The 27,442-nt window shown below is 37.9% G+C and overlaps 1 protein-coding gene across 2 annotated transcripts in view; it reads left to right on the top strand.

Annotated features, from left to right (window-relative positions):
- Positions 1-25,946, top strand: part of LOC128693487 (uncharacterized) — a 48,050-nt gene extending 22,104 nt beyond the window's left edge. The window contains exons 7-11 of one of the 2 annotated variants that reach the window (XR_011393595.1): positions 4,189-4,347; positions 4,672-4,760; positions 9,949-10,161; positions 13,061-19,855; positions 23,481-25,941. Coding sequence is in view for 1 of the 2 variants with exons in the window: in XM_053783192.2 (XP_053639167.2) it covers positions 4,189-4,347; positions 4,672-4,760; positions 9,949-10,161; positions 13,061-14,011 (1,412 nt within the window). In the remaining variant the exon portion in view is untranslated. Of the gene's footprint in view, positions 1-4,188; positions 4,348-4,671; positions 4,761-9,948; positions 10,162-13,060 lie in introns of both variants that reach the window. The other variant, XM_053783192.2, reaches the window with a different exon arrangement.
- Positions 25,947-27,442: the final 1,496 nt, after the last annotated feature.

Here is a 27,442-nt window from a genome sequence, read left to right as displayed (position 1 = left end):
CCTTCTTCACATCTATGGTGTTTCTCACTTTCTTTACCACAGGGGTACCACTAGCAAGTTTCTTTGGGCCCATGGCAGCTTATTTCACAGTCCCACAAGCACTAAACACAACGAAATAATCGTAAAATGAGTGAATGAGACCGCAGGTTAGTGTTCACTCAAGCATAAACAAAGCTAGACTGCTCACGGTGCCTGTGCGGGGACGCGGACAGAGCGGGCAGCAGACAGGTCCCGTACCCGGCTGTCTGAAAATAGGGGCGCGTTCGATAATAGGGACACAGTTTGTCCGAAAAAATGGTCCTATTTTCGAAACGTTCAATATGTGATACGTTCGATTTTTGAGGTTCCACTGTATCACTCTGAAAATCCCAGAGTGTTCAAGAAAAACAGTGTCTCATCACTCATAAGTACTCTTCAATAAAGGTAAGTGTCATTTTAGCATTTATTTATGTAGTTATTGTGCGTGTGTCATTGCTTTCTTTGTAGGGAAATGTACACTGGCAGCAAAATGTCCTACAAGAAAGGATATTATGAAGAAAACACAAGATGCAGCAAAGAAAAAACCTACAAGCAACACTCCAACGTATGCAGCAATTGCAAAGATACAAGCAAACACTACAAAATTACTCCAAGCATCTACTCAGCCTGCCTCCACCATCATCACTCCTCCAACATGTGACGTAACCAAGATCCACTACTGCTTACTATATGCTCACATGCAGAATATGGCTGTACCTGGATCATTTAACTCTACCATCAACGAGTTATTTGCATTAAATAACATGCCTTCATTTACATTTCCAGCATCTCCACCTTCTGAAGAAATTCTCAAATTCACCAAAAACTTAATCGCCAACTCTTCTGCAGAAGTCCCATCAACACCACCAACTAGTGACGTCAATCCAACAACGACCAATGAGAAGCCTCCACCGCCACCACCTCTCACTGAATCCAACCAATCAGAAGCCTTACCACCTGAAACATCTTCTAATTCGTCTACTGAAATTGAAAACGAAGCAACACCACCTTCCTCTACTCCACCACCGCCTTCTCTACTTAGCTCACGTCGATTACCTGGAACACCATGCTTTAAACACAAAGGACTCGAATTCTACACCACGAGGCTATACCCTGCAAGCATGACTCGCCTAGAACTCATCCAACATCTCCAAGACAACACTGTATCGTACCAAAGTGAAGAAAGACCATTCCCTACCTACAACCAGATACTCCACCACCTCCATACCAACGAATACTACTACAGCTCTCCCATAAATGTGATACAACTCTCTCGAAAACAATATACCGCACTGATAAACGGTATAAGACCATAACCAACTCATCCTGCTTGCTGCCTTCTGACGCTTCCAGCTCCTACCGCTGCCTTCGCCATCCTCTCCTAGTGAGCCAAGCAATGACATCAGTCAAGCCTCTCTATCTACGTCTCCAGTACTTTTGTACCACATGTCCCAAAGTGGTTGGGCCACTTGCCTTGATTCCTCCTCTTCCCCTCCTCCCCATCCTTTTCCAGTTATTTCCATCCTTCCTTATCCTTCTTCCTTCCCATCTTACGACAGCTCTCGTCGTCCTCGATTTGATTTGATTTGATATTTCATGGAAAAAACAAATATTTTTTTTAATACTTTTGGCTATCTGGAACGGATTAATTGGATTTCCATTATTTCTTACGGGGAAAATTAATTCAGCTAATGATAAATTCGGCTAAGGACAAGCTCTTTGGAACGGATTAATATCGTTGGTCGAGGGTCCATGGTACAGTGGACCCCCGGTTTACGATCGGCTCCCAATGTGACCAATTATGTAAGTGTATTTATGTAAGTGCGTTTGTATGTGTATGTTTGGGGGTCTGAAATGGACTAATCTAATTCACAATATTCCTTATGGGAACAAATTCGGTCAGTACTGGCACCTGAACGTACTTCTGGAATGAAATAATATCGTAAACCGGGGGTCCACTGTATATTGTAATGAACAGAATAGAGGAAATCAGCTGTAATACACATTATTTAGGTATGCATACTGGTCAGAGAACCCATCGTAAGGCTGAGTCATCAGTAAATGAGTACATCAGTAAGTGAGGGGAGACGCTATTACCCTGCTCACACTCCAACAGCGAGTCAGGTCCCAAAAGACATTTGTCTTCGCTCCTATAACATGCTCACACATGCCTGCAAATTAAAATATTTATACTAATCATTATTTATATGGTGATCAGTTATTTGTTGTTCAACATTTATCCTTCAATTTTGTTTGATTCAACTCCTGAAGAGATAATGCTAAAAAAGGGTGTGCAGAATAAAGGTTCATAAAAAACTGTGATCATCCAGTGTTGTTGAAAATCCACCCTCCGTAAGGATGTGGGATAATTGATCTAATGTATATACACTTGCATTCTCAGGTTTTTTTTTTTTTTTCAACAAGTCGGCCGTCTCCCACCGAGGCAGGGTGACCCAAAAAAGAAAGAAAATCCCCAAAAAGAAAATACTTTCATCATCATTCAACACTTTCACCACACTCACACATTATCACTGCTTTTGCAGAGGTGCTCAGAATACAACAGCTTAGAAGCATATACGTATAAAGATACACAACATATCCCTCCAAACTGCCAATATCCCAAACCCCTCCTTTAAAGTGCAGGCATTGTATTGCAGGTATGCACAATAAATAATCTGCAGTTGTGTTTTTGAGTGATAGATTTACAAGGTTTTTTTTTTTTTTTTTTGTTCAGTAAAGTCTGTATAGCAGTGCAGTAAACTCTTTTGTACAGTGACTTTTTTTGATATGTGATTGAAATGTTCATCCAGAATTTCTTAAAATATGAAAAGGCTTTGCTGGTTTGCTTCATGAGCATTTAAGCATCAAATTATATGCAAAAATCTAGGTGCTGTGTGCTGTGAAATTTTTCCCTCTGACCCAAGTTAGGTCTAAGGGTCAAATGCTTGGAGAGGCAAAGCTTCCCTTTCCCACTGGCACCCTGCTACCTACAGGTGCTTTCTGCAATAAAAGATTCTGGATCTTATCACCCCATCTTAACCACGGCACCAGCGAGGAATACTAGTCATCCTGGAGGTGCCACAAAGAAGTAAAATGAAGGTATTCATGAAAGTGGAAATATTAAATATCTTATGAAGTGGTGTACATGTGATGACTGCTGGTCAGAGTTTTTGTCTGAGAGAATCCTCCATCTATACAATTGGAGACATTAGGAAGGAAATAAGGTCCTATGCAATGAATAGTGCAGATTGTAATGGTGAAAATAGTATCAAAGAGGTCAGTACAGCTAAATAAGACAATCACTTTGCTGAATGTGTGGATTGAAGGGAAAACAAGGAAAGAAGTCTTGGTTAGTGCTTTGATGTTGTTTTAATGTTACCTTAATGTTAGATAGTGACAAGGAATCATTTGCAGAAGAAATACTGGAGCTCAGTTCCTAGTTGGGAGAGAGAGAGAGGCAAAAGAAAAAGATGAGGTAGAAGAACCTGCAGATAAGCAGTTAACATTACAGTTATGTAAGCAATTCCATGTTATTGGTAAAGATATAAACTTCTTCTCACTGAAGAGGACCTTGATATGTCTAAAAGCATTGCTCTGAAGCAGGGTTTGAAACAGCTGGTAAGGCCTTATTGTCAGCTGCATAAAGATTTGCAATTATGGTAAACAGACCAGAGATGCATTACGGAATGCTCAAACACTCCAATACAGTCATGAATTACTGACAAATCTGAATCCACATTCACTCTAGCACTATAGCCATCCAACTCAGCCCAGTTGGACCACAGCACCCCTCTCCACAAGCCCCCATGCCAACAATGATTAGAATGTTAGGTAAGATAAACAAATTATTTATACCTTGGAGAATGTTTAGTGTTTTGTTGGGGAAAATTTGTAGGTCTCTGGAGCATAACCATATGTTCTTGTATGTTCTTCACTTCACCTACCACTAATTTATGTAAGACACTGATTTTCAGGAACATTCCCTGCATTATAAGAGGGATTACTGTATTTTTTTATATATTAACACTTTACACTGCTTTTTTTTTTGTACAGTACAGTATTTCATTTAGATATTTAAATGCTGTAAATCTGTTTGTTTAGGTGTTAAACATTCTTACAATATGTAAGAACTTAAAAATTTTGAAGATTTGTGTTTTTTCTTTGATACAGATTTCTTGCACAATGCGGGCATAATCTACCGAGACCTTAAAATGGAAAATATACTTTTAGATGCTGATGGTCATATAAAAATTATAGACTTTGGTTTGGCTAAGTGGCTTAGTTATGGTGGACGAACATCCACTATATGTGGCACTCTTCAGTTTATGGGTGAGTCTTGTTTTCCATGTGGAGGTTAGGAAGCATGTACAATATAAAATAAATAATTTAGTTATAGTAATAAAAAATATTTTGCTCTACCAACAATTTAGTAATTTGTGATAAATCAAAAGAAACTTCTTAGTTTTATAAAAAAAAAAAACTCGGGAAGAAAAGCGAAGCCCCTTGAGTAACAAAGGTTTAAAATTATATTCCTGCTGAAGGTCAACTTACTCTTTATTTTTTCTGAGGTGGTGTTACCTCATTTCATGATTGTTTATTGCTAGATTTGAGAAAAATCCCAGTGATAGTAAAACATGTAATTTTCCCCCAAAGCTCCAGAAGTGTTGCGAGGAGAGGAATATAATCATAGTGTAGACTGGTGGTCACTAGGCATCATCACCTATAGCCTCCTAGCTGGACAGGTGAGGCACATTAGTGTAACTCCATCACCTGTAGCCTAGTGGTAATACAGTTAAAGCATGCTATTATTACACATTCACCCATAGAAGACACTTAAGCATGTTAATGAAACAGTCACCTGTTGCTTCATAGCTAGACAATTTAAGCATGTTAGTGAAACACAGTAATTATTAATCATAACTTGGATGGTTTAGGCATATTAGTGTAACTTAATTACCTGTAGCCTCATGGCTAATTAGTTTAATAATGTTAGCATAACACCACCTGTAACCTCCTAGAGTAGATAGTTGAGATTTATTGCAAAATTACCATAGCAGCTAAGTATGGTTTAATAGTGTAGAAAAAATGTATTGCGGTTATTCATGAGGTTTTACACCAAGCAAAGTGTTTCTTCAAGAAAATCTTGTTCTGCAATGTGTGTCTTTTTACTGTAGGTAGCTAGTTGGACTATAGGTAGTAGGTTGGTAGACAGCAACCACCCAGGGAGGTACTACCGTCCTGCCAAGTGAGTGTAAAACGAAGCCTGTGATTGTTTTACATGATGGTAGGATTGCTGGTGTCCTTTTTTCTGTCTCATGAACATGCAAGATTTCAGGTACGTCTTGCTACTTCTACTTACACTTAGGTCACACTACACATACATGTACAAGCACATATATACACACCCCTCTGGGTTTTCTTCTATTTTCTTTCTAGTTCTTATTCTTGTTTATTTCCTCTTATCTCCATGGGGAAGTGGAACAGAATTCTTCCTCCGTAGGCCATGCGTGTTGTAAGAGGCGACTAAAATGCCGGGAGCAAGGGGCTAGTAACCTCTTCTCCTGTATATATTACTAAATGTAAAAGGAGAAACTTTCGTTTTTCCTTTTGGGCCACCCTGCCTCGGTGGGATACGGCCGGTGTGTTGAAAGAAGAAGAAGAAGCTAGTTGGACTGTTTAGCCATGTCAGGGCTTCTCTGAGTTCCCTTAAATATGATACAGTGGACACCTGACTTACAATATTAACCCGTTCCTGAGAGCACATCGTACGACGAAATTATCATAAGTTGAATTAATTTTTCCAATAAGAAATAATGGAAATCAAATTAATCCGTTCAAGACACCCAAAAGTATGAAAAAAATTTTTTTTACCACATGAAATATACATTTTCCTACACACAAAAAGGAGGATACATGCACAATATATATTGTGCATGTACTAATACCTGGTAAAGTGTATGGTAGAGATATTATTGAAAGAATTAAGAGTAAGACGGAGAATAGGATAGCAGATGAACAAGGAGGCTTTAGGAAAGGTAGGGGGTGTGTGGACCAGGTGTTTACAGTGAAACATATAAGTGAACAGTATTTAGATAAGGCTAAAGAGGTCTTTGTGGCATTTATGGATTTGGAAAAGGCGTATGACAGGGTGGATAGGGGGGCAATGTGGCAGATGTTGCAGGTGTATGGTGTAGGAGGTAGGTTACTGAAAGCAGTGAAGAGTTTTTACGAGGATAGTGAGGCTCAAGTTAGAGTATGTAGGAAAGAGGGAAATTATTTCCCAGTAAAAGTAGGCCTTAGACAAGGATGTGTGATGTCACCGTGGTTGTTTAACCCTTTCAGGGTCCGTCCCGTAGATCTACGGCTTTACGTTCAGGGTCCAAACCGTAGATCTACGCCATGAGCTCAGCTCACTCTGATAAACTGTGAGTGGTACATTTGGGCCTAGATATGAGAGAATACATCTATGTGGTATGTGTGCACCACATAAAACAGATCCTGCAGCACACTGTGTATAATGAGAGAAAAAATGAAATCATGATTTTTCGATTAAAAGAGCAACTTTGCAGTGTTTTTTCGTATGTTTTTTATAGTTGTATTTGCGATTTCTTGGTCTCATTTGATAGAATGGAAGACATATTACAGAAATAGAGATGATTTTGATTGGTTTTAGCACTGGAAATGGCTTGAAACTGAGCTCAAAGTAGCAGAAATGTTAAATTTTTGCCAATATTCAAGAGTAAACAAACGACCTCACACGTCTAATACACGTCAGCTGGTGGGTCTAATATACATTCACAAATATGGTGATGATATTTATACAATTATTACAGTATTGCATAACAGTAAATCTTCTATTTTTTGGTGTGAATAAAAATTCATTATGTGAATAAAAAATCAAAATGGAATTTATTTGTAAAGCCTCAAAACATAACTAATGAACAGAGGATATGTTAATTTAGTGCCAGGAATGCCTACATTGTTCATTCTGGACCCTATTTTGAAATTGGAATATTTTGAACTTTGTGTTAAATTGGCCAAATTAACAATTTCCGATCACTTTATTTTGTAGTTGAAACAGTTGACTTGGCGATTTCTTGTGCTCAATCGATAGAATAGAAGTAATACTAGTGAAATAGCTAAGAATTTGGTTGATTGGAATAATGTAATTGGCCTAAAATGGGAGTCAAAGTCGGCAAAATCGCCGATTCGTAAATATCGCTGACACATCAAAATTCGCGAGAGCATAATTTCGTCAATTTTCCACCAAATTTCGTACTTTTTGTTTTATTACCTTCACAAAAAGATTCTCTACGATTTCATAAGAAAAAATAACAAATTTTTTTTTTGAAAATTCTTGGACACTGGTGCGTGACTCCAGATTTGGGCCTTGGACCCTGAAAGGGTTAATATATTTATAGATGGGGTTGTAAGAGAAGTGAATGCGAGGGTCTTGGCAAGAGGCGTGGAGTTAAAAGATAAAGAATCACACACAAAGTGGGAGTTGTCACAGTTGCTCTTTGCTGATGACACTGTGCTCTTGGGAGATTCTGAAGAGAAGTTGCAGAGATTGGTGGATGAATTTGGTAGGGTGTGCAAAAGAAGAAAATTAAAGGTGAATACAGGAAAGAGTAAGGTTATGAGGATAAAAAGATTAGGTGATGAAAGATTGGATATCAGATTGGAGGGAGAGAGTATGGAGGAGGTGAATGTATTCAGATATTTGGGAGTGGACTTGTCAGCGGATGGGTCTATGAAAGATGAAGTGAATCATAGAATTGATGAGGGAAAAAGGGTGAGTGGTGCACTTAGAAGTCTGTGGAGACAAAGAACTTTGTCCTTGGAGGCAAAGAGGGGAATGTATGAGAGTATAGTTTTACCAACTCTCTTATATGGGTGTGAAGCATGGGTGATGAATGTTGCAGCGAGGAGAAGGCTGGAGGCAGTGGAGATGTCATGTCTGAGGGCAATGTGTGGTGTGAATATAATGCAGAGAATTCGTAGTTTGGAAGTTAGGAGGAGGTGTGGGATTACCAAAACTGTTGTCCAGAGGGCTGAGGAAGGGTTGTTGAGGTGGTTCGGACATGTAGAGAGAATGGAGCGAAACAGAATGACTTCAAGAGTGTATCAGTCTGTAGTGGAAGGAAGGTGGGGTAGGGGTCGGCCTAGGAAAGGTTGGAGGGAGGGGGTAAAGGAGGTTTTGTGTGCGAGGGGCTTGGACTTCCAGCAGGCATGCGTGAGCGTGTTTGATAGGAGTGAATGGAGACAAATGGTTTTTAATACTTGACGTGCTGTTGGAGTGTGAGCAAAGTAACATTTATGAAGGGGTTCAGGGAAACCGGCAGGCCGGACTTGAGTCCTGGAGATGGGAAGTACAGTGCCTGCACTCTGAAGGAGGGGTGTAAATGCTGCAGTTTAAAAACTGTAGTGTAAAGCACCCTTCTGACAAGACAGTGATGGAGTGAATGATGGTGAAAGTTTTTCTTTTTCGGGCCACCCTGCCTTGGTGGGAATCGGCCAGTGTGATAATAAAAAAAAAAAAAAAAAATAATGTACTAATGTACTAAGTGAAGAATAAATGACACTTACCTTTATTGAAGATGTAGTGATGAGTATGAGACACTGTGTCCTGGGAGTGCCTTTTCCTCCTGAGTAATGTAGGTCCTGTTTGGCATTTTCTTCCAGAACAGGCCTTATCACACTGTGTATGCCACTACGATTCTTAAATCTCTCAAACCAACCTTTGCTGGCCTTAAATTCACCAATATGAGCATTAGTTCCAGGCATTTATTCGTGTTCACCTGGATGTTAATTGGTGTGAGTCACATCCTGGGGGACAAGATTAAGGACCCCAATGGAGATTGTTGGGTTATCCTGGGTGGCTAACCCTCTGGGGTTAATTGTTTCTCGGTATTCTCGATAAGCCACACCAATAACAGTCTCTCCACATCTTCGAGTAGTTCAGCTGACCGTGGTGCAGCAGCAGCTGACCATGGTACGATAGTATTTCAATAGTATTTCTCACCCTTTTTACTACAGGGTTGGCACTAGAAGCTTTCTTTGGGCCCATGGTTTCTTAGCAGTTACAAGCACTAAAAACACTGGAATAATACAAAATTTATCGATTGTATGCGTGCAACCGTCCAACATGGCTTGTAAACGATGTCACACTAGCTCAGCTGAGGTAATCAGGCCAGACAGACGTGTGGACATGTACAGGACGACTGATGTAAGTCGAGTTTTTCAGCGTATGTCGGGGTCAAATTTATATGCTGACAGACATCGTAAGTCGGTTTTAACGTAGGTTGAGGACATTGTAAGTCAGGGGTCCACTGTATATGAATACTGTTCTCTATGCTTCTACAACAGTTCTGTCTTGGACATAACATGCTAGTAGAGAGTTAAATGGGTACCATTTGTTATTTATACTGTTGTTTCTGGTATTAGCCTCCACTTGTATACTCCTATGGCAATTCATTTAATATAGTCAAAGCAGAGTTTGAATTGTCTATCATTAAAGGGCTTGAATATAGAATATAGGAGTGAATGATTTTAGGACTTTAATGTAAATGTCAGTTTTAACCTCTTATGCTTCCTTTGTATTGTCATTGGTTTCCTCATTTTCTTTTTGTACATCAGAGCTTAACTTTTATACATCCTTTCATTTCTTAGTGTTGATATATATTATAATGGGTTAAATTTGTTTAATTGATGTTAGCCTACTCTACCCTAAATAGCATATGTAGAGAAATTGGCTTAAGCATTCAAAGTACAAAATCCACTTTGGTGTTAGAAGGACAGGATTCATTGCACAGTATTACTGTTTTCAATTCTGGAAACTGCAAAGGTACTGGGTGTAGGTACAGTATGTACATGTATATGTAAATAAATGTAGCAGTTTTGTATATCTTGAGTTTTTGCAATTTGCAGTATCCTGTGAGTGGCTTCGATGATCACCTAACAATGAACTTGGCTGTGTCTAAGTACGAATATGAACCTCCAGAATGTGCCTCTAGTGCTATGAGGTCAGTAATTAGTAGCCTACTGCTTCGCGACCCTATGAGTAGGCTGCACTCTTTTTACCAACTGCAACGTGAAGAACTCTTCCAAAATTTTGATTTCGACGAAGTAAAGGAAAAAAAGGTTAGACCGCACATTTTTTTCCAGTTCTGAAGTTTGCAGTAGCAGAATGCAAGCATGGGGATATAGTGATCATCAAATACATTTTGAGCTTATGCATATGCATACCATCTTGCCTCTGGCAAAATGGCATGCATTTGCCAGAGAATGGTATGCATTTGCCTCTGGCAAGATGGTATGCCATTACCATCTCTGGCAAGATGGTGATGGAGTAAGTAATGGTGAAAATGTTTCTTCTTTCATGGGTCACCTTCCTTGGTGGGAGACAGCTGGGGTATTAAAAAAAATGTTATAATTGGAGATGCATTCCTGAGCCATAATATTCCTTATCTAATTTAATTTATTTTTAACTAGAATGTTTGTCTGATATTTTACATACTTTAGTACTTTTCGTTTTCACATACAAACAGTATTAAATATTGTTTAATAAATGTATACAGGAAATGTTAATTAAACAGAACAAGGCTACAATACAGTATGCAGTACTGTACAGCACAGTGAAGAATAAAGTCATGATGCCATGGCTGGAATAAGTCACCAAAAATCTGCACTTAGGAGAGGAACCTTAGGATGACGTTTCAATTGATCCTGGGCCATTGTCAAGTCACAGCTGGGGCGAGAAAAGTAGACAAGGCTTGAAGACAATACGGTAGGGGGTGGAAGAAGAAGGGAGTGGTTGTAGTAGTAGTGATGGTGGTGGTAGTAGTTGTAGTAGTAGTAGTGATGGTGATAGTGGTGGTAGATGGTGAATCGGTAGCAACAGTAGTAGTAACAAAGGTAGCAGTGGTAGCAGTAACAGCAGCAGTAATAGTGATAGTGGTAAAAGTAGTAGTGTAGAGCATAGCAGTAGTGAAAGAATTTAGTAGTAAAAAAAGAGCAAAAGAACAGAGGAGCACTAAGGAGATCACTGGCCTTTGCTGGACAGACTAGTGATAATGAGGGTGAATTTAATTTCAAGGCAGTGAAGACTGAAATATATCTAAACACTTAACACCTGTCCCCAAGGGGGGCAGAGAAGAACTGCAGTAGCCCACCTTGCCCAAAATAGGAAACACAGGGTAACAAGAAAGAGGAAAATCAGAAGTGAGAAGAAGGCAAAGAAACAGAAGATGGGTTTAAGAGGAAAGGTAATAAAGAGGAAAAAGGCAAGTCAAGTTAAGCAAGTTCTGAAGATTAGAATACTTGACAATATATTGAGAAAGGCAGTCATCTACAGAAACAAAGGCAGGACTAAGATTCAAATTAGTAAAGTTGTGCATAAGTGCTGATTTAACAAGATGGCATTTTTGAAGGCTAGATAAAATGTAGATAGTTTCAGCAGAGGACCAGTTAATGGGATGACTGTGATCTCTGACATGACTAAGTCTGTCAGAAAGGGAGTGACCAGTTTCACCAAAGCATTAGAGAAGATAAGAGGAGCAGGAAGTGGAGTAGACACTGGAAGCATCAGTGATGGGAGAAGTACAAACAAGATTACTGCAAAGGGTAGTCCTGTGGAATCTGTTCTTTGCCTTCTCTACATTTCCAGTCTTCAAAATCTTAAAAACACCTTCCCTTCTCTAGAAATTAAATATGCCTTTTTATCAGACTAATACCCTTTATGGTAATCTTTTTCATACTTCTTTTCCAGTCACTGTACCTGAACACAGTACTGGGAGCTATGTAAAAAGTGAATCGAGTTAGAATTCTTTTAATGTCCGTGGTGCTAGGTTATTGTGCTTGCTTCACGTATGTGAGTTGTTAATTTTAGGCCTGTAAGGTTATTTTGTAAGTAGTTGTAATTTGGGTAGTATTTCCTTATGTAAATCATGATTTTGTAAAGAAGCTAATAACAGATTTTTTCCATGTACTGTATTTCATGAATAATGTGAAACTTTCATTAGCTTTGCCAAAAGTTTGATTGTCTAAAACTTAATTCACACTATTGGCTTATTTAAATCCTTCATTGCGTTTATCTGTCTTAAACCCTCTAATAATCGATAATTTATAAAAGTATAATAAAAACACACAATACAGTAAATATCAAATTACGTATGTATGCACTTACCTTTTATGATATTACGAGACTGGGATAGTGATTTAATGGTAAGGAAATTAGAGGGGGGATTATTCTGGGGAATCACCCTCGGATGACTTAATGGAGATGGTGACTGGTTGAGTTGGTAGATATAGCTGAAGAGGTCTCTGTGGCTGAGGTGGTGACTGTAGCTGAGGTATTGGTTGTGGCTGAGGTGATAGCTGTAATTGATTTGATAGGTGTGGCTGAGGAAAACTGATTAGCAGGACATTGGTTCTGAAGGTGAGCAGTACAGTGCCAGTACAGGAGGGCCCCGCTTTACACCACTTTGCTTTACAGCATTTCACTAATACAGCGGTTTTCAGTTATACTCATTTGTCATTTATTCAGACTTTGTACAGTAAATATATTTACTCACTATAAGCTAAGGACAAAAATATTTTAAGGTAAGCAATGTGTATACTGTATCTGCAGTTTTTAGGCCTAGCTCTAATGTTCACTTAATATATGATAGTGTTAACATGCTGTCAGATTTTTATATGCAATTTGAAATTGAAAAGAGGCTATGTTTCACTTTACAGTGATTTTTACTTTACAGCAGTAGCCTGGAACCCAACCTGCTGTATAAGTGGGGCCCTCCTGTACTGTCAAGGATTGGTGTCGATGTTTGTGGTTTGGTGGATGATTTGAATTGTGATGGCTGTGCACTTCTTGAAAGACAGCTAGGCAATGAGTAATGGTAAATGTGTTTTTCTTCTATGGATCACCCTGCTCTGATAGGAAATGACTAGTGTTAAAATAAAATTTAGGGAAGTCTTCACTGCTGTACTGACATTGTGTAAAAACTACTTGATATGAAGGACTTATTCTCTTTTTTTCTTTCAGATATCTCCTCGGAAAATACTCGAAGAATATATAGAAAGTAAAACAAGACGGAGCTTCCATGATTTTGGTGGCTTGACAAGTACTCCCAAGAAAGTGGTTCCAGCTGCAAATGAAATAAATACCAGTCATCACTCTATCCGAAATTCCCCAACTCCTTCACTTCTGAAGCCTCTTAACAAAGACCATAGTTGTTGGAGACCCGGCCAGCGTTCAGCTAGTTCACCTTTGCTCCACCCTGGCAGGCTAGGTCATCATGACTCTTTGGTGAAAAGTGTGTCAGCAAGTGGTCACAATGGTGCTGCTGTTCCCTTACTGCAGAGTCCCCTGCTGAGGCTAGCTCGTGGCCAGGGTGGGCCGCCTCCACGTCGAGTACGATCACAAGGAGCAGTAAGTGCTAGTGCTCTACCCACAGCAGTATCCCCTCTACTGGTGAACGTCCGAGGACAGAGGAGACCACGATGGACGGCATGGGAGGATGAAGAGCAGGTTGGAGCAGCAGCTCCTGTAGAAAATGTTGCCACCAGTGTTATTAGTGGAATGAATGGAGTGTACAAGAAGTGTGCTAGTGAAGAATTTCTTACTGGTCAGAGGAAACTAAAGGAGGGTCAGGCAGGTTTGCCAAGATCTCGTACCAGCAACAGTGCAGCTCACAAGTCTCAGCCTGATAATGCACACTTGACAGAATCTTTCCTTGAACAGTGTGAAAATTTGAAAGAAGAGTTTTTCTGTGATTTGGTTACAAGTACACCAAAGAAAAGTAGCTTCAATAGTACTGGGAATTTGCGCCATAGTTATCACCCGGCTCTGAATTCTGAAAGACAGTTTGGTAAAAACAATTTTATTAATGGTGCTTTGCTATCCAATAATAATAATTTTAGTCCACTTGATGAAAATGACTTTGATGAGACATTTGATAATTTTCCATGGATAAGCGAGTCACTAGATCCATAGGTTTAACAAACTTCCTGAAAGTTCAAGAAATAGTTAAATATTTTCACCTACTATGTACAATGGAAAAGTAATGTTATGTATCATTGATAGATAATTTATGTGCCATATTTTGAAGTTCTTTTAGGTGTGATACATATTTATATATATAAAGTATATTTATATATATATATAAATAAATTTACATATATAAATATATATTTATATATATATATATATATATATATATATATATATATATATATATATATATATATATATTATAGGTAGTAGGTTGGTAGACAGCAACCGCCCTGGGAGGTACTACCGTCCTGCCAAGTGAGTGTAAAACGAAAGCCTGTAATTGTTTTACATGATGGTAGGATTGCTGGTGTCCTTTTTTCTGTCTCATGAACATGCAAGATTTCAGGTACGTCTTGCTACTTCTACTTACACTTAGGTCACACTACACATACATGTACAAGCACATATATACACACCCCTCTGGGTTTTCTTCTATTTTCTTTCTAGTTCTTATTCTTGTTTATTTCCTCTTATCTCCATGGGGAAGTGGAACAGAATTCTTCCTCCGTAAGCCATGCGTGTTGTAAGAGGCAACTAAAATGCCGGGAGCAAGGGGCTAGTAACCTCTTCTCCTGTATATATTACTAAATGTAAAAGGAGAAACTTTCGTTTTTCCTTTTGGGCCACCCCGCCTCGGTGGGATACGGCCGGTGTGTTGAAAGAAGAAGAATATATATATATATATACAGTGGACCCCCGCATAACGATGGCATCACATAGCGATTATTTCGCATACCGCTTACTTTAATTGCAAAAATTTTGCCTCACATACCGCTTAAAAACCCGCTTACCGATTTTCTTCCGAGACGCGTCCAATGTGCGGCCTGAGCCACGCTCACATGTTCCGCCGGTGGCATTGTTTACCAGCCAGCCTCCGCGGTAACATCCAAGCATACAATCGGAATATTTCGTATTATTACAGTGTTTTCGGTGCTTTTTCTGGAAAATAAGTGACCATGGGCCCCAAGAAAGCTTCTAGTGCCAACCCTACAGCAATAAGGGTGAGAATTACAATAGAGATGAAGAAAAAGATCATTGATAAGTATGAAAGTGGAGTGCATGTCTCCGAGCTGGCCAGGTTGTATAATAAACCCCAATCAACCATCGCTACTATTGGTGGTACAGCTGCTGCTGCTGCTGCTGCACTGTCAGCTGCTGCTGCACTGTCAGCTGCTGCTGCTGCTGCACTGTCAGCTGCTGCTGCTGCTGCTGCTGCTGCTGTAGCACCGTTGTTGGTGTGGCTTATTGAAAATACCAAGAAACAATTAACCCCAGAGGATTTGCCACCCAGGATAACCCAAAAAAGTCAGTGTCATCGAAGACTGTCTAACTTATTTCCATTGGGGTCCTTAATCTTGTCTCCCAGGATGCAACCCACACAAGTCGACTAACACCCAGGTGAACAGGGAAAAATGCCTGGAACTAGTGCTCATATTGGTGAATTTAAAGCCAGCAAAGGTTGGTTTGAGAGATTTAAGAATCGTAGTGGCATACACAGTGTGATAAGGCCTGTTCTGGAAGAAAATGCCAAACAGGACCTACAGTACTCAGGAGGAAAAGGCACTCCCAGGACACAGTCTCACATCAGTCATTGCTGCATCTTCAATAAAGGTAAGTGTCATTTATTCTTCATTTAGTAGACTAGTACATGCACAATATATACTGTGCATGTACTACTCTACTATTGTGCATGTATCCTTCTCTTTGTGTGTGGGAAAATGTATATTTCATGTGGTAAAAATTTTTTTTTCATACTTTTGGGTGTCTTGCACGGATTAATTTGATTTCCATTATTTCTTATGGGGAAAATTCATTCGCATACCGATTATTTCGCATAACGATTACCCCTCTTGCACGGATTAAAATTGTTAACCGGGGGTCCACTGTATATATATATATATATATATATATATATATATATTTATATTTATATTTATATATATATATATTTATATATATATATAAACGTCTACATGCTGCTTATGCATAAATTTGAAATTACAGAAAAGGTTATTGAAAACACCAAGGATGGCATACCAAACTAAAAGGATACAAAAAACAGCCAAATCTTACTTATTCATTGAAAATGAGCTCTGGCCTTATTATGTATCATTGTGTTAACAGGTCCTGTCTACTGACAAAAAACTAAGGATGGCTATTATTCCTTGTAAATTTCAAGCTTTTATTAAACATACAGACATTTGCTTCTCTTAAGTATTGCTGTCTTTTTAAAATTGATCAAAATATTTGGAAATAGAACAAGTAAAAAACTGTTTATTTGTATCTTGCATGGAGAATGGGCATATTGTTATTTGAATAGCTTCCATCCTAAAAATTAAACTGTTCAAATTTTATTAGTGAACATTCTGATACTTGTGGTTGCATTAAATATCTTGGAAACACAATCCACTAATAAAGATGGGTCCAATTTTCATGAGAAGATGGGTAAGGTTTGTGTGAAAGGGAATGGGTAAACTGTGATTAGGAATTCATGAATACTTGCAAATTAACATTACCAGTTCTTAATACTAATGGCTGTAATGTACAGTATTTTGTATAATTTATAATGTTGCACATATTCTGCTTTACATAGCCCTCTTTGCTGGACTAAGTAAACATGCACTCTCAAGACCAGGGCACTTAGAAACAAATTAAACTTCTACAGCTACCGATGCACAGTTAATTGCGTGTGAAACAACCATCCTTATGCTGTTTTCTTTAGAAAAATAGGTTCTGTGTTGGAAACAACTCTTTTTGTAAGTTGGAACACTAGGGATGCAACTAATTTATAAATTGAGGACCTGTTTCATTAATTAAATTTTTTTGCCTAAGTAAAGTTATTAAGACTTCGTGGCTGTAAGATATGACAGTGATATTCTATTACAATATAGAATATTTTTAACTAAAATTAAACTAATATATAGATACATATAATAACTAAGAGGAATTAGTGCTAGGATCCTTCTTTTAAGCTTTATCAAAGGTTCTGTGTTTAAAAATATGTCATGGTGTTACAACTATTAGAGCAGGTTTCAGAACATGCCATGTTTCTCATCCTTACACTCAAGAGAACCATATCTGAAAATTGTGTATGTATTAGTCCACACAACTTGCTTTAGTGTTTTTTTAAGGATGTGCCTTATGTGCATATAAGATCTCATACTCCCATATTCAAGAACAGGTAAAAGAATAGATATTTGGAACTATACAAAGTTTTTAATTTAAATGCTGATGTAAAACTGCAATTTTTCAGTTACTACATCACACAAGGACAATTTAGCACCAATAATTGACATGTAGTGAACAATGAGGTTTGGCTGTGGTTTGTATGTCATTTTCTGGTTGATTTGTCAGCTTTCCAAACTTTCCATTTGATAGTTAACTGATCATTAGATTTCTTGACAGTGATAACTTATAAAATATGTTCTCTGTGTGCAGACATGTGTACTGTTAATTTTATCTATGGATTACCTCAAAGAAAGCCTGGAAATATTTGAAGGCTGACCTAACATTTGTATACCTAACTGCAAGTAGGTCTAAGCAGCCATTGATTGTACACTGTTGTATTTAGTTCAGTTAATAAGGGTTTTTGGTGAGGTAATGCAGGAAGTTGGTGATTATTTCATAGTTCATCGGAAAAAGATGGTATTTCAATAAGCTGTGTATGTTATGTGTAAGTGGGTGTGTGTGCAAATGTGTATGTGAGCAACAAAGAATGAATTTAAAAAGTTGGTGTTCAGTGTTCTTGTGTATGTATTTAAAGGAATTTTTTTATTATGTTAAGCGTTCAGATATATAGGAAATGGTATCAGTCTTAATAGATTAATAGATGTATACAGTAAACCCTCATGTAGTGCATCTTTTTTACTTTTTTTTCATTAGGATGCTTTAAGTATACAGTATATAGAAACCTCCCTTTTTTATAGCACATAATTTCCTTGTAAGGTTGCGAATGAGCCTGGGTGTTTCAAATTATGCATGCTACCAGGGGGCAGACTTTGGCATAGAGCATGTCCCTGTGTCACGGTGCCATCTGAGAAGCAATCTTTCCTCACACCCTCTGCCTCTGTTAGTCCAAGACAACACTACAGCATTGCTTACTTCATGTTTGCTAAAGTACATTATGAAGTTGACATCCACCCCTGCATTGTTTCCCAATAACCATAGCACCGAAGAAAAGTGCTAATGCTTCTGGAGCAACAAAGATTAAACAAATATGTATGTGGATGCAGACAAACTGAATTGGTTAGTTAAGGTATATGCATAATCATACTCATTGGAAATGGCACATGAATATGGAATGAATTATTAAAAAATTTGTTCAGTAGGGACAAATTAGGAAGTTTTATGAGCTTGTGTGTGTATTGTTGATAGTGATAGGATCAGAAGGATGAGTATGAGGTCAGTGAAGTTGAATAAAACAAAAGTTTCTGGATATCTGGCTTGAGGGGAAAACTAAAAAAAATATTCCTGCACTTATTACCACTGTGATCATGAAGAAAGTTTGTATTAGAAAGCTGTGCCTTTAAAAGAGAGTATTGATGGCCCATGTTACAGAGTGCTACCCTGCCAAGTTTACCAATTTAGCTTAGCAACAAAACAGGGTTATCTTGGAAGCAGATGCCATCAAGACCTTGACATTAATAAGCAGATGATTGTGCTTGGGCTTAAGGTGGTCAAGGAGTATGTAACATTGCTTCTCTTCAATAATGCATCAGAAAAACTAAAAGGTAAGAAGTCTTATTCACCAGTTGCTTGGTAGTTCAGTAAGAAAGCATAGATGGCAGTGATGCTGTTCAGTGATAAGTTTAAAATTCATTTGTGCTTTAGTTGAAGATATATCTTCCAAGAAAAAACTTTGTATGCAGAGTTCTCCTTATACTTGTCAGTGTCCCAAGTCATCATGTTGCAGACTTATGACCCGAAAGTGAAGTTAGTATTTTTGCCATTCCATAAGACCTCTTTCTTCCAACCCCTAGATTGGGTTTTTTAGGAACTTTAAGTGCACTTACACAAGCAGGACTTTGGGGAAGCCTAGAAAGGTGTTAGAAATGAACCCAGAGAGTGCAATCCCCAAGCTCTTGTGTGGGTTTAACAGTGCCAGAACAGTTACAGACATGAATGTGGAAAGGGATGATGGGGACCACATAAGGTGTTTCAATCCAGAGCAGGATTTGACTCGCAAAATCATAACAATTACAAACAAATCACAGAACTTGCTTGCCATGGGTTTGAGCCCCACCTGTTCTGTGATTTCAGAACAGGGTTTTTTAAATATTATTTAAGGGTTTCTGTACTAAGAAACTATAAGGGAGACAGGAGTTGGATAGAAATGTGGCAAGTGAGGACTTCAAAAACACAAAGGCAGAAGATTAAACTTAATGGAAGAGGATGACAACCATCTGAAGAATAATTGCTGGAGATTATAAAGTCCTAGGAAGAGGAGAAGCCTGCAGAGGAACAGGAAGCATATCATGAAGAGGTGAAAGATGAGAATTAGCTCTTGCTTCCATTATTATGTAAGAGTCTGTTTGCCTCTGAGTGGATTACAAGTGCTTTCTGGAGCAACTGACACTGCCATATTGTGAGCTCTATAAATCATTACAGGGTAACACAATGCAGAGATGCATTACAGACTGTTGCTTCACCCCGTCAACACAACCAACAACATTTGAAGACTTTTGAACAACCACTGAAGAACCACAGCCTTCTATGTTGGCCCATTAAGCTGACAGCAGTGCCCTGTACATTGTCATGAAAAAGTCAGGACTGCCAGAATGTGAGGTAACTTGTATATTACTGTTATTTTTTTATTTTATCTATAGGATTAACTTTCAGATTTTTGAATTGTAATACTGGCTTTTCTAAATATCTTTTCCTTTTGCAGCACTGATTTTAAATGCATGGCACTGTAGCTTGAAGGAACATATCTGCAGTGATGTACAAGGGTTTACTGTAGGCTTATCTCACTATCAGGTGTAAAAATGCTTATAAAAGCTATGTAATAGAAAAATAGATAAAACAGTTTGTGAGCAAAATCTGCTAACCCTCAAACAGAACAGTGGACCCCCGGTTAACGATATTTTTTCACTCCAGAAGTATGCTCAGGTGCCAGTACTGACCGAATTTGTTCCCATAAGAAATATTGTGAAGTAGATTAGTCCATTTCAGACCCCCAAACATACACATACAAACGCACTTACTTAAATACACTTACATAATTGGTCGCATTCGGAGGTAATCGTTATGCGGGGGTCCACTGTATATTTTTGACTAGGAAAATCCTGTTCTTTTCCACTTCTCCATGGAGATAAGAGGAAATAAATAACAAGAACTATTAAGAAAATAGAAGAAACTCACATGGGTGTGTGTACATATATGTGTGCATGCATGTATTGTGTGACCTAATTGTAAGTAGAAGTAGCAAGATATGCCTGTTATCCCATGTGTTTATGAGATAAAAAAGACACACCAGCACTCATACCATCATGTAAAACAATTTACTGTATAATACAGGAACTAAACATACATACAAAAGGCAAGTAATTATGAGGAAAAAATATGAGGAAATGTTACCAGCATGTCCACAAGGATCAGTATTTGCCATGATAGTAATTTTTATCTATATATGGGAGGAGTATGGAAGAAGTGAATGTTTTCAGATATTTGGGAGTTAAAGTGTCAGCGGATGGATTTAGGAAGGATGAGGTTAATCATAGAATTGATGAAGGAAAAAAGGTGAGTGGTGCATTGAGGTATATGTGGAGGCAAAAAATGTTATCTATGGAGGCAAAGAAGGGAATGTATGAAAGTATAGTAGTACCAACACTTATATGGGTGTGAAGCTTGGGTTGTAAATGCTGCAGCGAGGAGGCAGTGGAGATGTCCTGTCTAAGGGCAGTGTGTGGTGTAAATATTATGCAGAAAATTCGAAGTGTGGAAAGTAGGAGTAGGTGTGGAGTTAATAAAATTATTAGTCAGAGGGCTGAAGAGGGTTTGTTGAGGTGGTTTGGTCATTTAGAGAGAATAGATCAAAGTAGAATGACATGGAGAGCGTATAAATCTGTAGGGGAAGGAAGGCGGGGTAGGAGTCGTCCTCGAAAAGGTTGGAGGGAGGGGGTAAAGGAGGTGTTGTGGGCGAGGGGTTTGGACTTCCAGCAAGCGTGCGTGAGCGTGTTAGATAGGAGCGAATGGAGACAAATGGTATTTGGGATCTGACGAGCTGTTGGAGTGTGAGCAGGGTAATATTTAGTGAAGGGATTCAGGGAAACCGGTTATTTTATATACCCTGACTTGAGTCCTGGAAATGGGAAGTACAATGCCTGCACTCTAAAGGAGGGGTTTGGGATATGGGCAGTTTGGAGAGATATATTGTGTATTTTTATATGTATATACATCATACTTCTAAACTGTTGTATTCTGGGCACCTCTGCAAAAACAGTGATTATGTGTGAGTGAGGTGAAAGTGTTGAATAATGATGAAAGTATATTCTTTTTGGGGATTTTCTTTCTTTTTGGGTCACCCTGCCTCGGTGGGAGACGGCGGACTTGTTGAAAAAAAACAATGTGTCGCTATTGAATGATGAAAGTTTTTTCTTTCTTTTTGGGTTTCTCTTTATTTTTGGGTCACCCTGCCTTGGTGGGAAACAGTTGACATGTTAAAAAAAAGAAGTCAGTTACCTAGGTAGTAGGTTGGTACACAGCAACCACCCAGGGACGTACTACTGTCCTGCCAAGTGAGTGTAAAATGGAAACCTGTAAGTGTTTTACATGTTGGTAGGATTGCTGGCATCTTTTTTTCTGTCTCATAAACACATGGATATTGGATAATAGGTCTGTCTTGCTACTTCTGCTTACATTTAAGTCACACTACACATTCTTATTCATGCATGTATATTTACACACCCATCTGGATTTTCTTCTATTTTCTTAATAGTTCTTGTTCTTCTTTATTACTTATCTCCATGGGGAAGTGGAAAATAATTCTTCCTTCATAAGCCATGCATGTCATAAGAGGTGACTCAAATGCTGGGAGCAAGGGGCTAGTAACCCCTTCTGTATAAATTACTAAATTTAAAAAGAAAAACTGTTGGTTTTTCTTTTTAGGCCACCTTGCCTCGGTGGGATACGGCAAGTTTGTTGAAAAAAAAAATAGTATGTCAGTTACTTGCCAGAATAAATAAAAGCTATATGGATATATATATGTAGATGCAAATGTTCTGTGCAAAAATAAAAAAATACAGTAAAATGAAGTGGCAGATGGATGATAGAATTTATGTAGAAAAGCATCTTGTATTGGAAATGGAGATATAATGAACATAGATTATGTGATAAAACAGTGAAAGCAGTACACAGAAAAATCTAGATCACATAAATGCAAAACAGTATTGAGAAACTGGTAATACTCAAAGTAGCCTTTTAGATATAAGGTGCTGGCAAGTAAATGGAGTAAGTGCCATTTTAGATAGCAGGAAAAGCATGTTCAAAGTTTAAAAGTTGCAACTCATAGACTAATAAAGATATTTGGATCATTCAAATGGTGTTTTGTAGGATATTTCAATAGCTGATTTGTCCCGAGTTCCTATGTGTGGGCATAACGGCACGAGAAAGTGCACATAAATTGTTGCGTAGTCATCATTTGTATGCATGTGTTAGAACAGTTTTAAGTAACTTTAGATTATATTCAAGTAATTTGTAATGGGAAGACACACTTGGAAGCATGTTAATTGTTGATAAATAAGATTAGCCATTGCACCTGTTATGTTGTTTGCCTGGACTTTTCAACCACATATATCAGTAGTGAGGCTCCAGTCATTGTATGTTTCTTTACTACAGTTCTTGCTTGTTTTTTAATAACTCCAATAGATAAAAATCCTTTTAGACATGCTTTGTACTCATTTTCATCATCAGAGACTCCTCAGACTAAATGCAGCATCCTCAGGTTGAGAGATTCATCGATTTGAAGGAACCATTATCTGCTGGGGTGGCACTTGTGCTCTTTTTACTTGCCAGTTCCTCATATATAGATGGTGAAGTGCCAAAAAAGTTGTTTACAGCATGTATTACTATAGGTTAAAATTGGAATGTTTAGTGGTGTTCTCTACTTAAAAAATTACGCTTGGCTATACAGTAGAGCCCCCGTATCCGTGTATTCGGTATCTGCGTTTTCAGTTATCCATGGTTTACTATGGATCAAAAATAACCCTTTGCTTAATAATGGCCTCAGTGTGCAAAAGTAGTGATGCTGGCAGTTCTTCAAAGCCTAAGAGAAGCTGTGAAATGCTTCCCATCTGTGAAAGTGTTAATTCTAGATTTATTTTGTATAATTTATAAGTTAAACTTTATCATAGGTATGTATGTAAATGATAAATGACCTATACATAGGGTTCACTACTATCTACGCTTTCAGGTATCCACGGTAGATCTTGGAACGTATTCCCCGCGGATATGGGGGGACTACTTTACTAGAAAAAGTTTAAAGAAATGCACAGAAGGACTTTTAAGAGCTAAGAAATATGAGTTACAAACAAAGATTTAAAAATGTTAAAGATAATAATTATATATGAGATCATGAAAGGATACAAGAAAATATGCAAGGAAGTTATCTTAGCTTGCACCATCAACAAGGAGAACAAGACACCACAGTTGTGAAAAAACAAGTAGTGCCAAGAAAAATTTTCCACAAATATTAGTACTAGTAGATTACAGGAGTGGAATCTAGTAGGAAACTTTAAACACAGTTTGTGACATACTTCCAGTAAACACTGAAAATGGGACATCACAAGCATAGCACTACGTACTTTGTAACTACAAACAGATATTTACTAATACTGTGGGTATTTCTTGCATTGAATTTACAAGCTTAGACTGGTTATCCTACCTCAGCTCATTTCCAAGTCTGGCCCTAACAATATCATTATTTAAATTAGTTTATAACTGTCTACTTTATTATTAAGTGCCATACATACAGGGTGAAGTGGAAGCCATCTATGGATTAGAGATTTCATTTGGTGAGTTAACTGATTTTTTTCTAATGATCATATGTTATGAAGGTTGCTCCAAATACAAGTCATTCAAGGAATGAATGATCACTGTTAGAGTGATATCTTTGAAAAGGTACAGCCAAATTAAGACTGTTGATGGCTGCCAGTCATGAAGTGTATGATTTATTATCTGACTGTGACTGTCCATGAAGTTGAACCAGGTAGGGAATGTTGGGAACATTGACCTTTTATATAACGGTAAGGCCACAGGCATCTTTCTGGTGTTAGTCAAGGTCACCAACAGTTATAATTTGTTAAGAATTTTGTTGCAAACAAAGAAAGAGCCTTTGCATGATCCATGAGTTAGTTGACTGAGGCTGTGCACTTCCATTGAGGCTGTGCATTTTCATTGAGGCTTGTATATTTACATAAACGTATAGTGCTAGTCGGGATCATGAATAACAATATCAGTTGAATGGATGTATATAGTTTTACTAATGTACACAGTGTTACCACTGTCATAACCCTCCCTGGTGTAGCCAGCAATTCTAGCAGTTTCAAGAGTCTTGTCAACCAAAAATGTTTCTAGAACAGCAACTATATCAGAATGGTGAGTATCCATAAAACACTCAAAGCTGTGTGTGAGTTCATGAGTAAGTGTGCATCAGATATGTAATTCTGTTGGTTTGTTCAGGAATAATTTAAGAAAGCCAATGGTCGTCTCAGCCAAATTGTTTTTTTATTATAACAGATATTCACTTGGTATCCTCTCATGATGATAATTACATCTGAGCAGTAGCACAACCAGGTTATTTTACAGGGACTTATGCTAGGATTTCAATCTGGGGGGACATAAGCCAGGATTTCAATCTGGGTGGGTTGCAGTCAGAATTTCAATCTGTGGGGCTAAAAAAAATCATAAGGTGGTGAAAAAATCAAAGAAATCTTCTTTAAAAACGTATGATTTTCAGCATGTGTGTTGAATTTTCTTAAACTATCATGCTTTCATGGTCACTGGTTAACATAATAACAGTGAAAATTAGCCATTAACCCTTAAACTGTGCAAACGTAGATCTGTGTTCGCTTGCATAGTGCTCTGAACGTAGCTCTTATGTTTTTTACATAAGAAAGCATGTAAAATCGAACGTAGATCTGTGTTCGGAGCACTATGTGAGTGAACGTAGATCTACGTTTGGACAGTTTAAGGGTTAATTGAAAAAATTGCACCTGTGGGGGGCTTTAGCCTCCTTATACCCCTTTCCAATCTGAGATCTTGCAGATGTTAGTGTCCCTCGCTTGGCTGTATATGCCTTCCAAGATGAGAACAGCATTACTAACCTCGGTCAGACCATAAACAGTTATTTTGCATAATAGGAATCTGCAGTTTGCTTTGTTAACCACACCAACTGCAATCAGTAAATGGACATCACATGTGAAAATAAGACAGCAAAATAGGAATTTTGCATATTATACATTTATTTTATTATTATTTTATTAACACATTGGCCGATTCCCACCACGTATGTAGGTATATGTAATGTATAGTATATACTCAAGTGTAACATGTTTTTGCTCCCATAATTTATGACAAAAATACTAATGGGTCAACCTATTTATGGATAATATTTTTGAAGGATTGAAATTCCTAATATGTTGTGTTCCTATTGCATACAGAATTCCTGCTTCTTGGGTGCATCAAGGGCAAAGCCATATACTGTAAACCATATATATATGTACCAACTTAAACATGCAGTACAAATAAAATTAATCATACTTTGTTAGAATTGTAGTGCTACCATTATTCTTTCATCATTTTATTTCTAGCACACTAGCTGGCCTAAAATAATCATTGTACTGTTGCTAAAAACAAATCAAATTATATAAAAGATATATGATTTTTTTTTTTTTTTTTTTTTTTTTTTTTTTTTTTTTTTGGAGAAAAAGTTAGTCAGGTGTTGACCTATTCACGAGTATATACATTTTACTCATCCTATAGTATATACTGTACATGCAAACACCTGTGTTCTTGTATACATTAGTTTCCACTGAATCCTGTTGGCTAATTCTGTTTAACATTACATATTTAAAGGCTCTTCTGTACTGACGATGAGAAGGTCTGTCAGTGTTTTGGCATATAAATCTTTCCTCATACAGTTAGGTATAAAATGTTTATGGTTTCCTCTAGAAGAGTACTCAGGTGATCTGCAGGAGTGGAGGAGACTTGCTTGAAAACTACGATGTTAGAAATTTTAAAGTTGTTTATACGTACAGGTACAACATGGATTTTCCAGACACTGATGGTCTGGAACCATACAGATTTATGAGCAGGAACTTGAAATTCCCACAGCAGTGTATTTACCACCAGACTGTACATCTCTTATCCAACCCCAAGGCCAAGGAATACTGCACTCTCTAAAGGCAGAAAAATCAGTAATCAAGAACATAAGAAAGAAGGAACACTGCAGCAGGCCTACTGACCCATGCGAGGCAGGTTCACGTCTCCCACCGGCTTAAGCCAATGACCCAACCTAGTAAGGTCAGGTCACATTCACTTAAGGAAGAAGCACGGCATCAGACCTAGTAGCACAAGCTAGTCATGTCCAACTCACACCTGCCCACACCCACTCGTGTATTTTTCTAACCTATTTTTAAAACTACGCAACGTCCTAGCTTCTATGACGGTACTTGGGAGTTCGTTCCACTCATCCACAACTCTATTACCAAACCAGTGCTTTCCTATATCCTTCCTGAATCTGAATTTTTCCAACTTAAAACCATTGCTGCAAGTCCTGTCTTAGCTAGATATTTTTAGCACGCTATTTACATCCTCTTTATTTATTCCTGTTTTTCATTTATACACCTCACTCATATCCCCCCTAATTCTATGCCTTTCTAGAGAGTGCAGATTCAGGGCCCTCAGTCTATCCTCAGTCTATCCTGATACATGGGATCAACTTTGTCATCCTCCTTTGTATGTTTTCCAGAGCATTTATGTCCATTCTGTAATACGGTGACCAAAACTGTGCAGCATAATCTAAATGAGGCCTAAGGCTATATAGAGTTGAAGTACAACCTGAGGACTCATTTATGCTTTTTGATATGAAGCCAAGGATTCTGTTTGCTTTATTGCAAACACTTACACTTCTACTTTGGAACCAAAGGTCCGGAAAATTTATGTTGTAACTGTGGTACAAATGTGTGTGAGCTTTTTTTCTGCTAAAATTGTGAAATACACTTACACGATACAGCATTGGGATTTTTAGGAATTGTTAGTTTTGTCACACAAATACATATTAGCTTTTTAGTAATGTGAAAGTATATACTGGTAGAGCAGCTATAGGGGAAAATTAGATTACTGAAAATAAAATAAAAGATATACCAGTACATA

Source organism: Cherax quadricarinatus, chromosome 57, assembly GCF_038502225.1.
Source record: "Cherax quadricarinatus isolate ZL_2023a chromosome 57, ASM3850222v1, whole genome shotgun sequence".
Lineage (NCBI taxonomy): Eukaryota > Metazoa > Arthropoda > Malacostraca > Decapoda > Parastacidae > Cherax > Cherax quadricarinatus.
The sequence above is the reverse complement of the archived record's forward strand: the minus strand, read 5'-3'. Positions and strand labels throughout refer to the sequence as shown.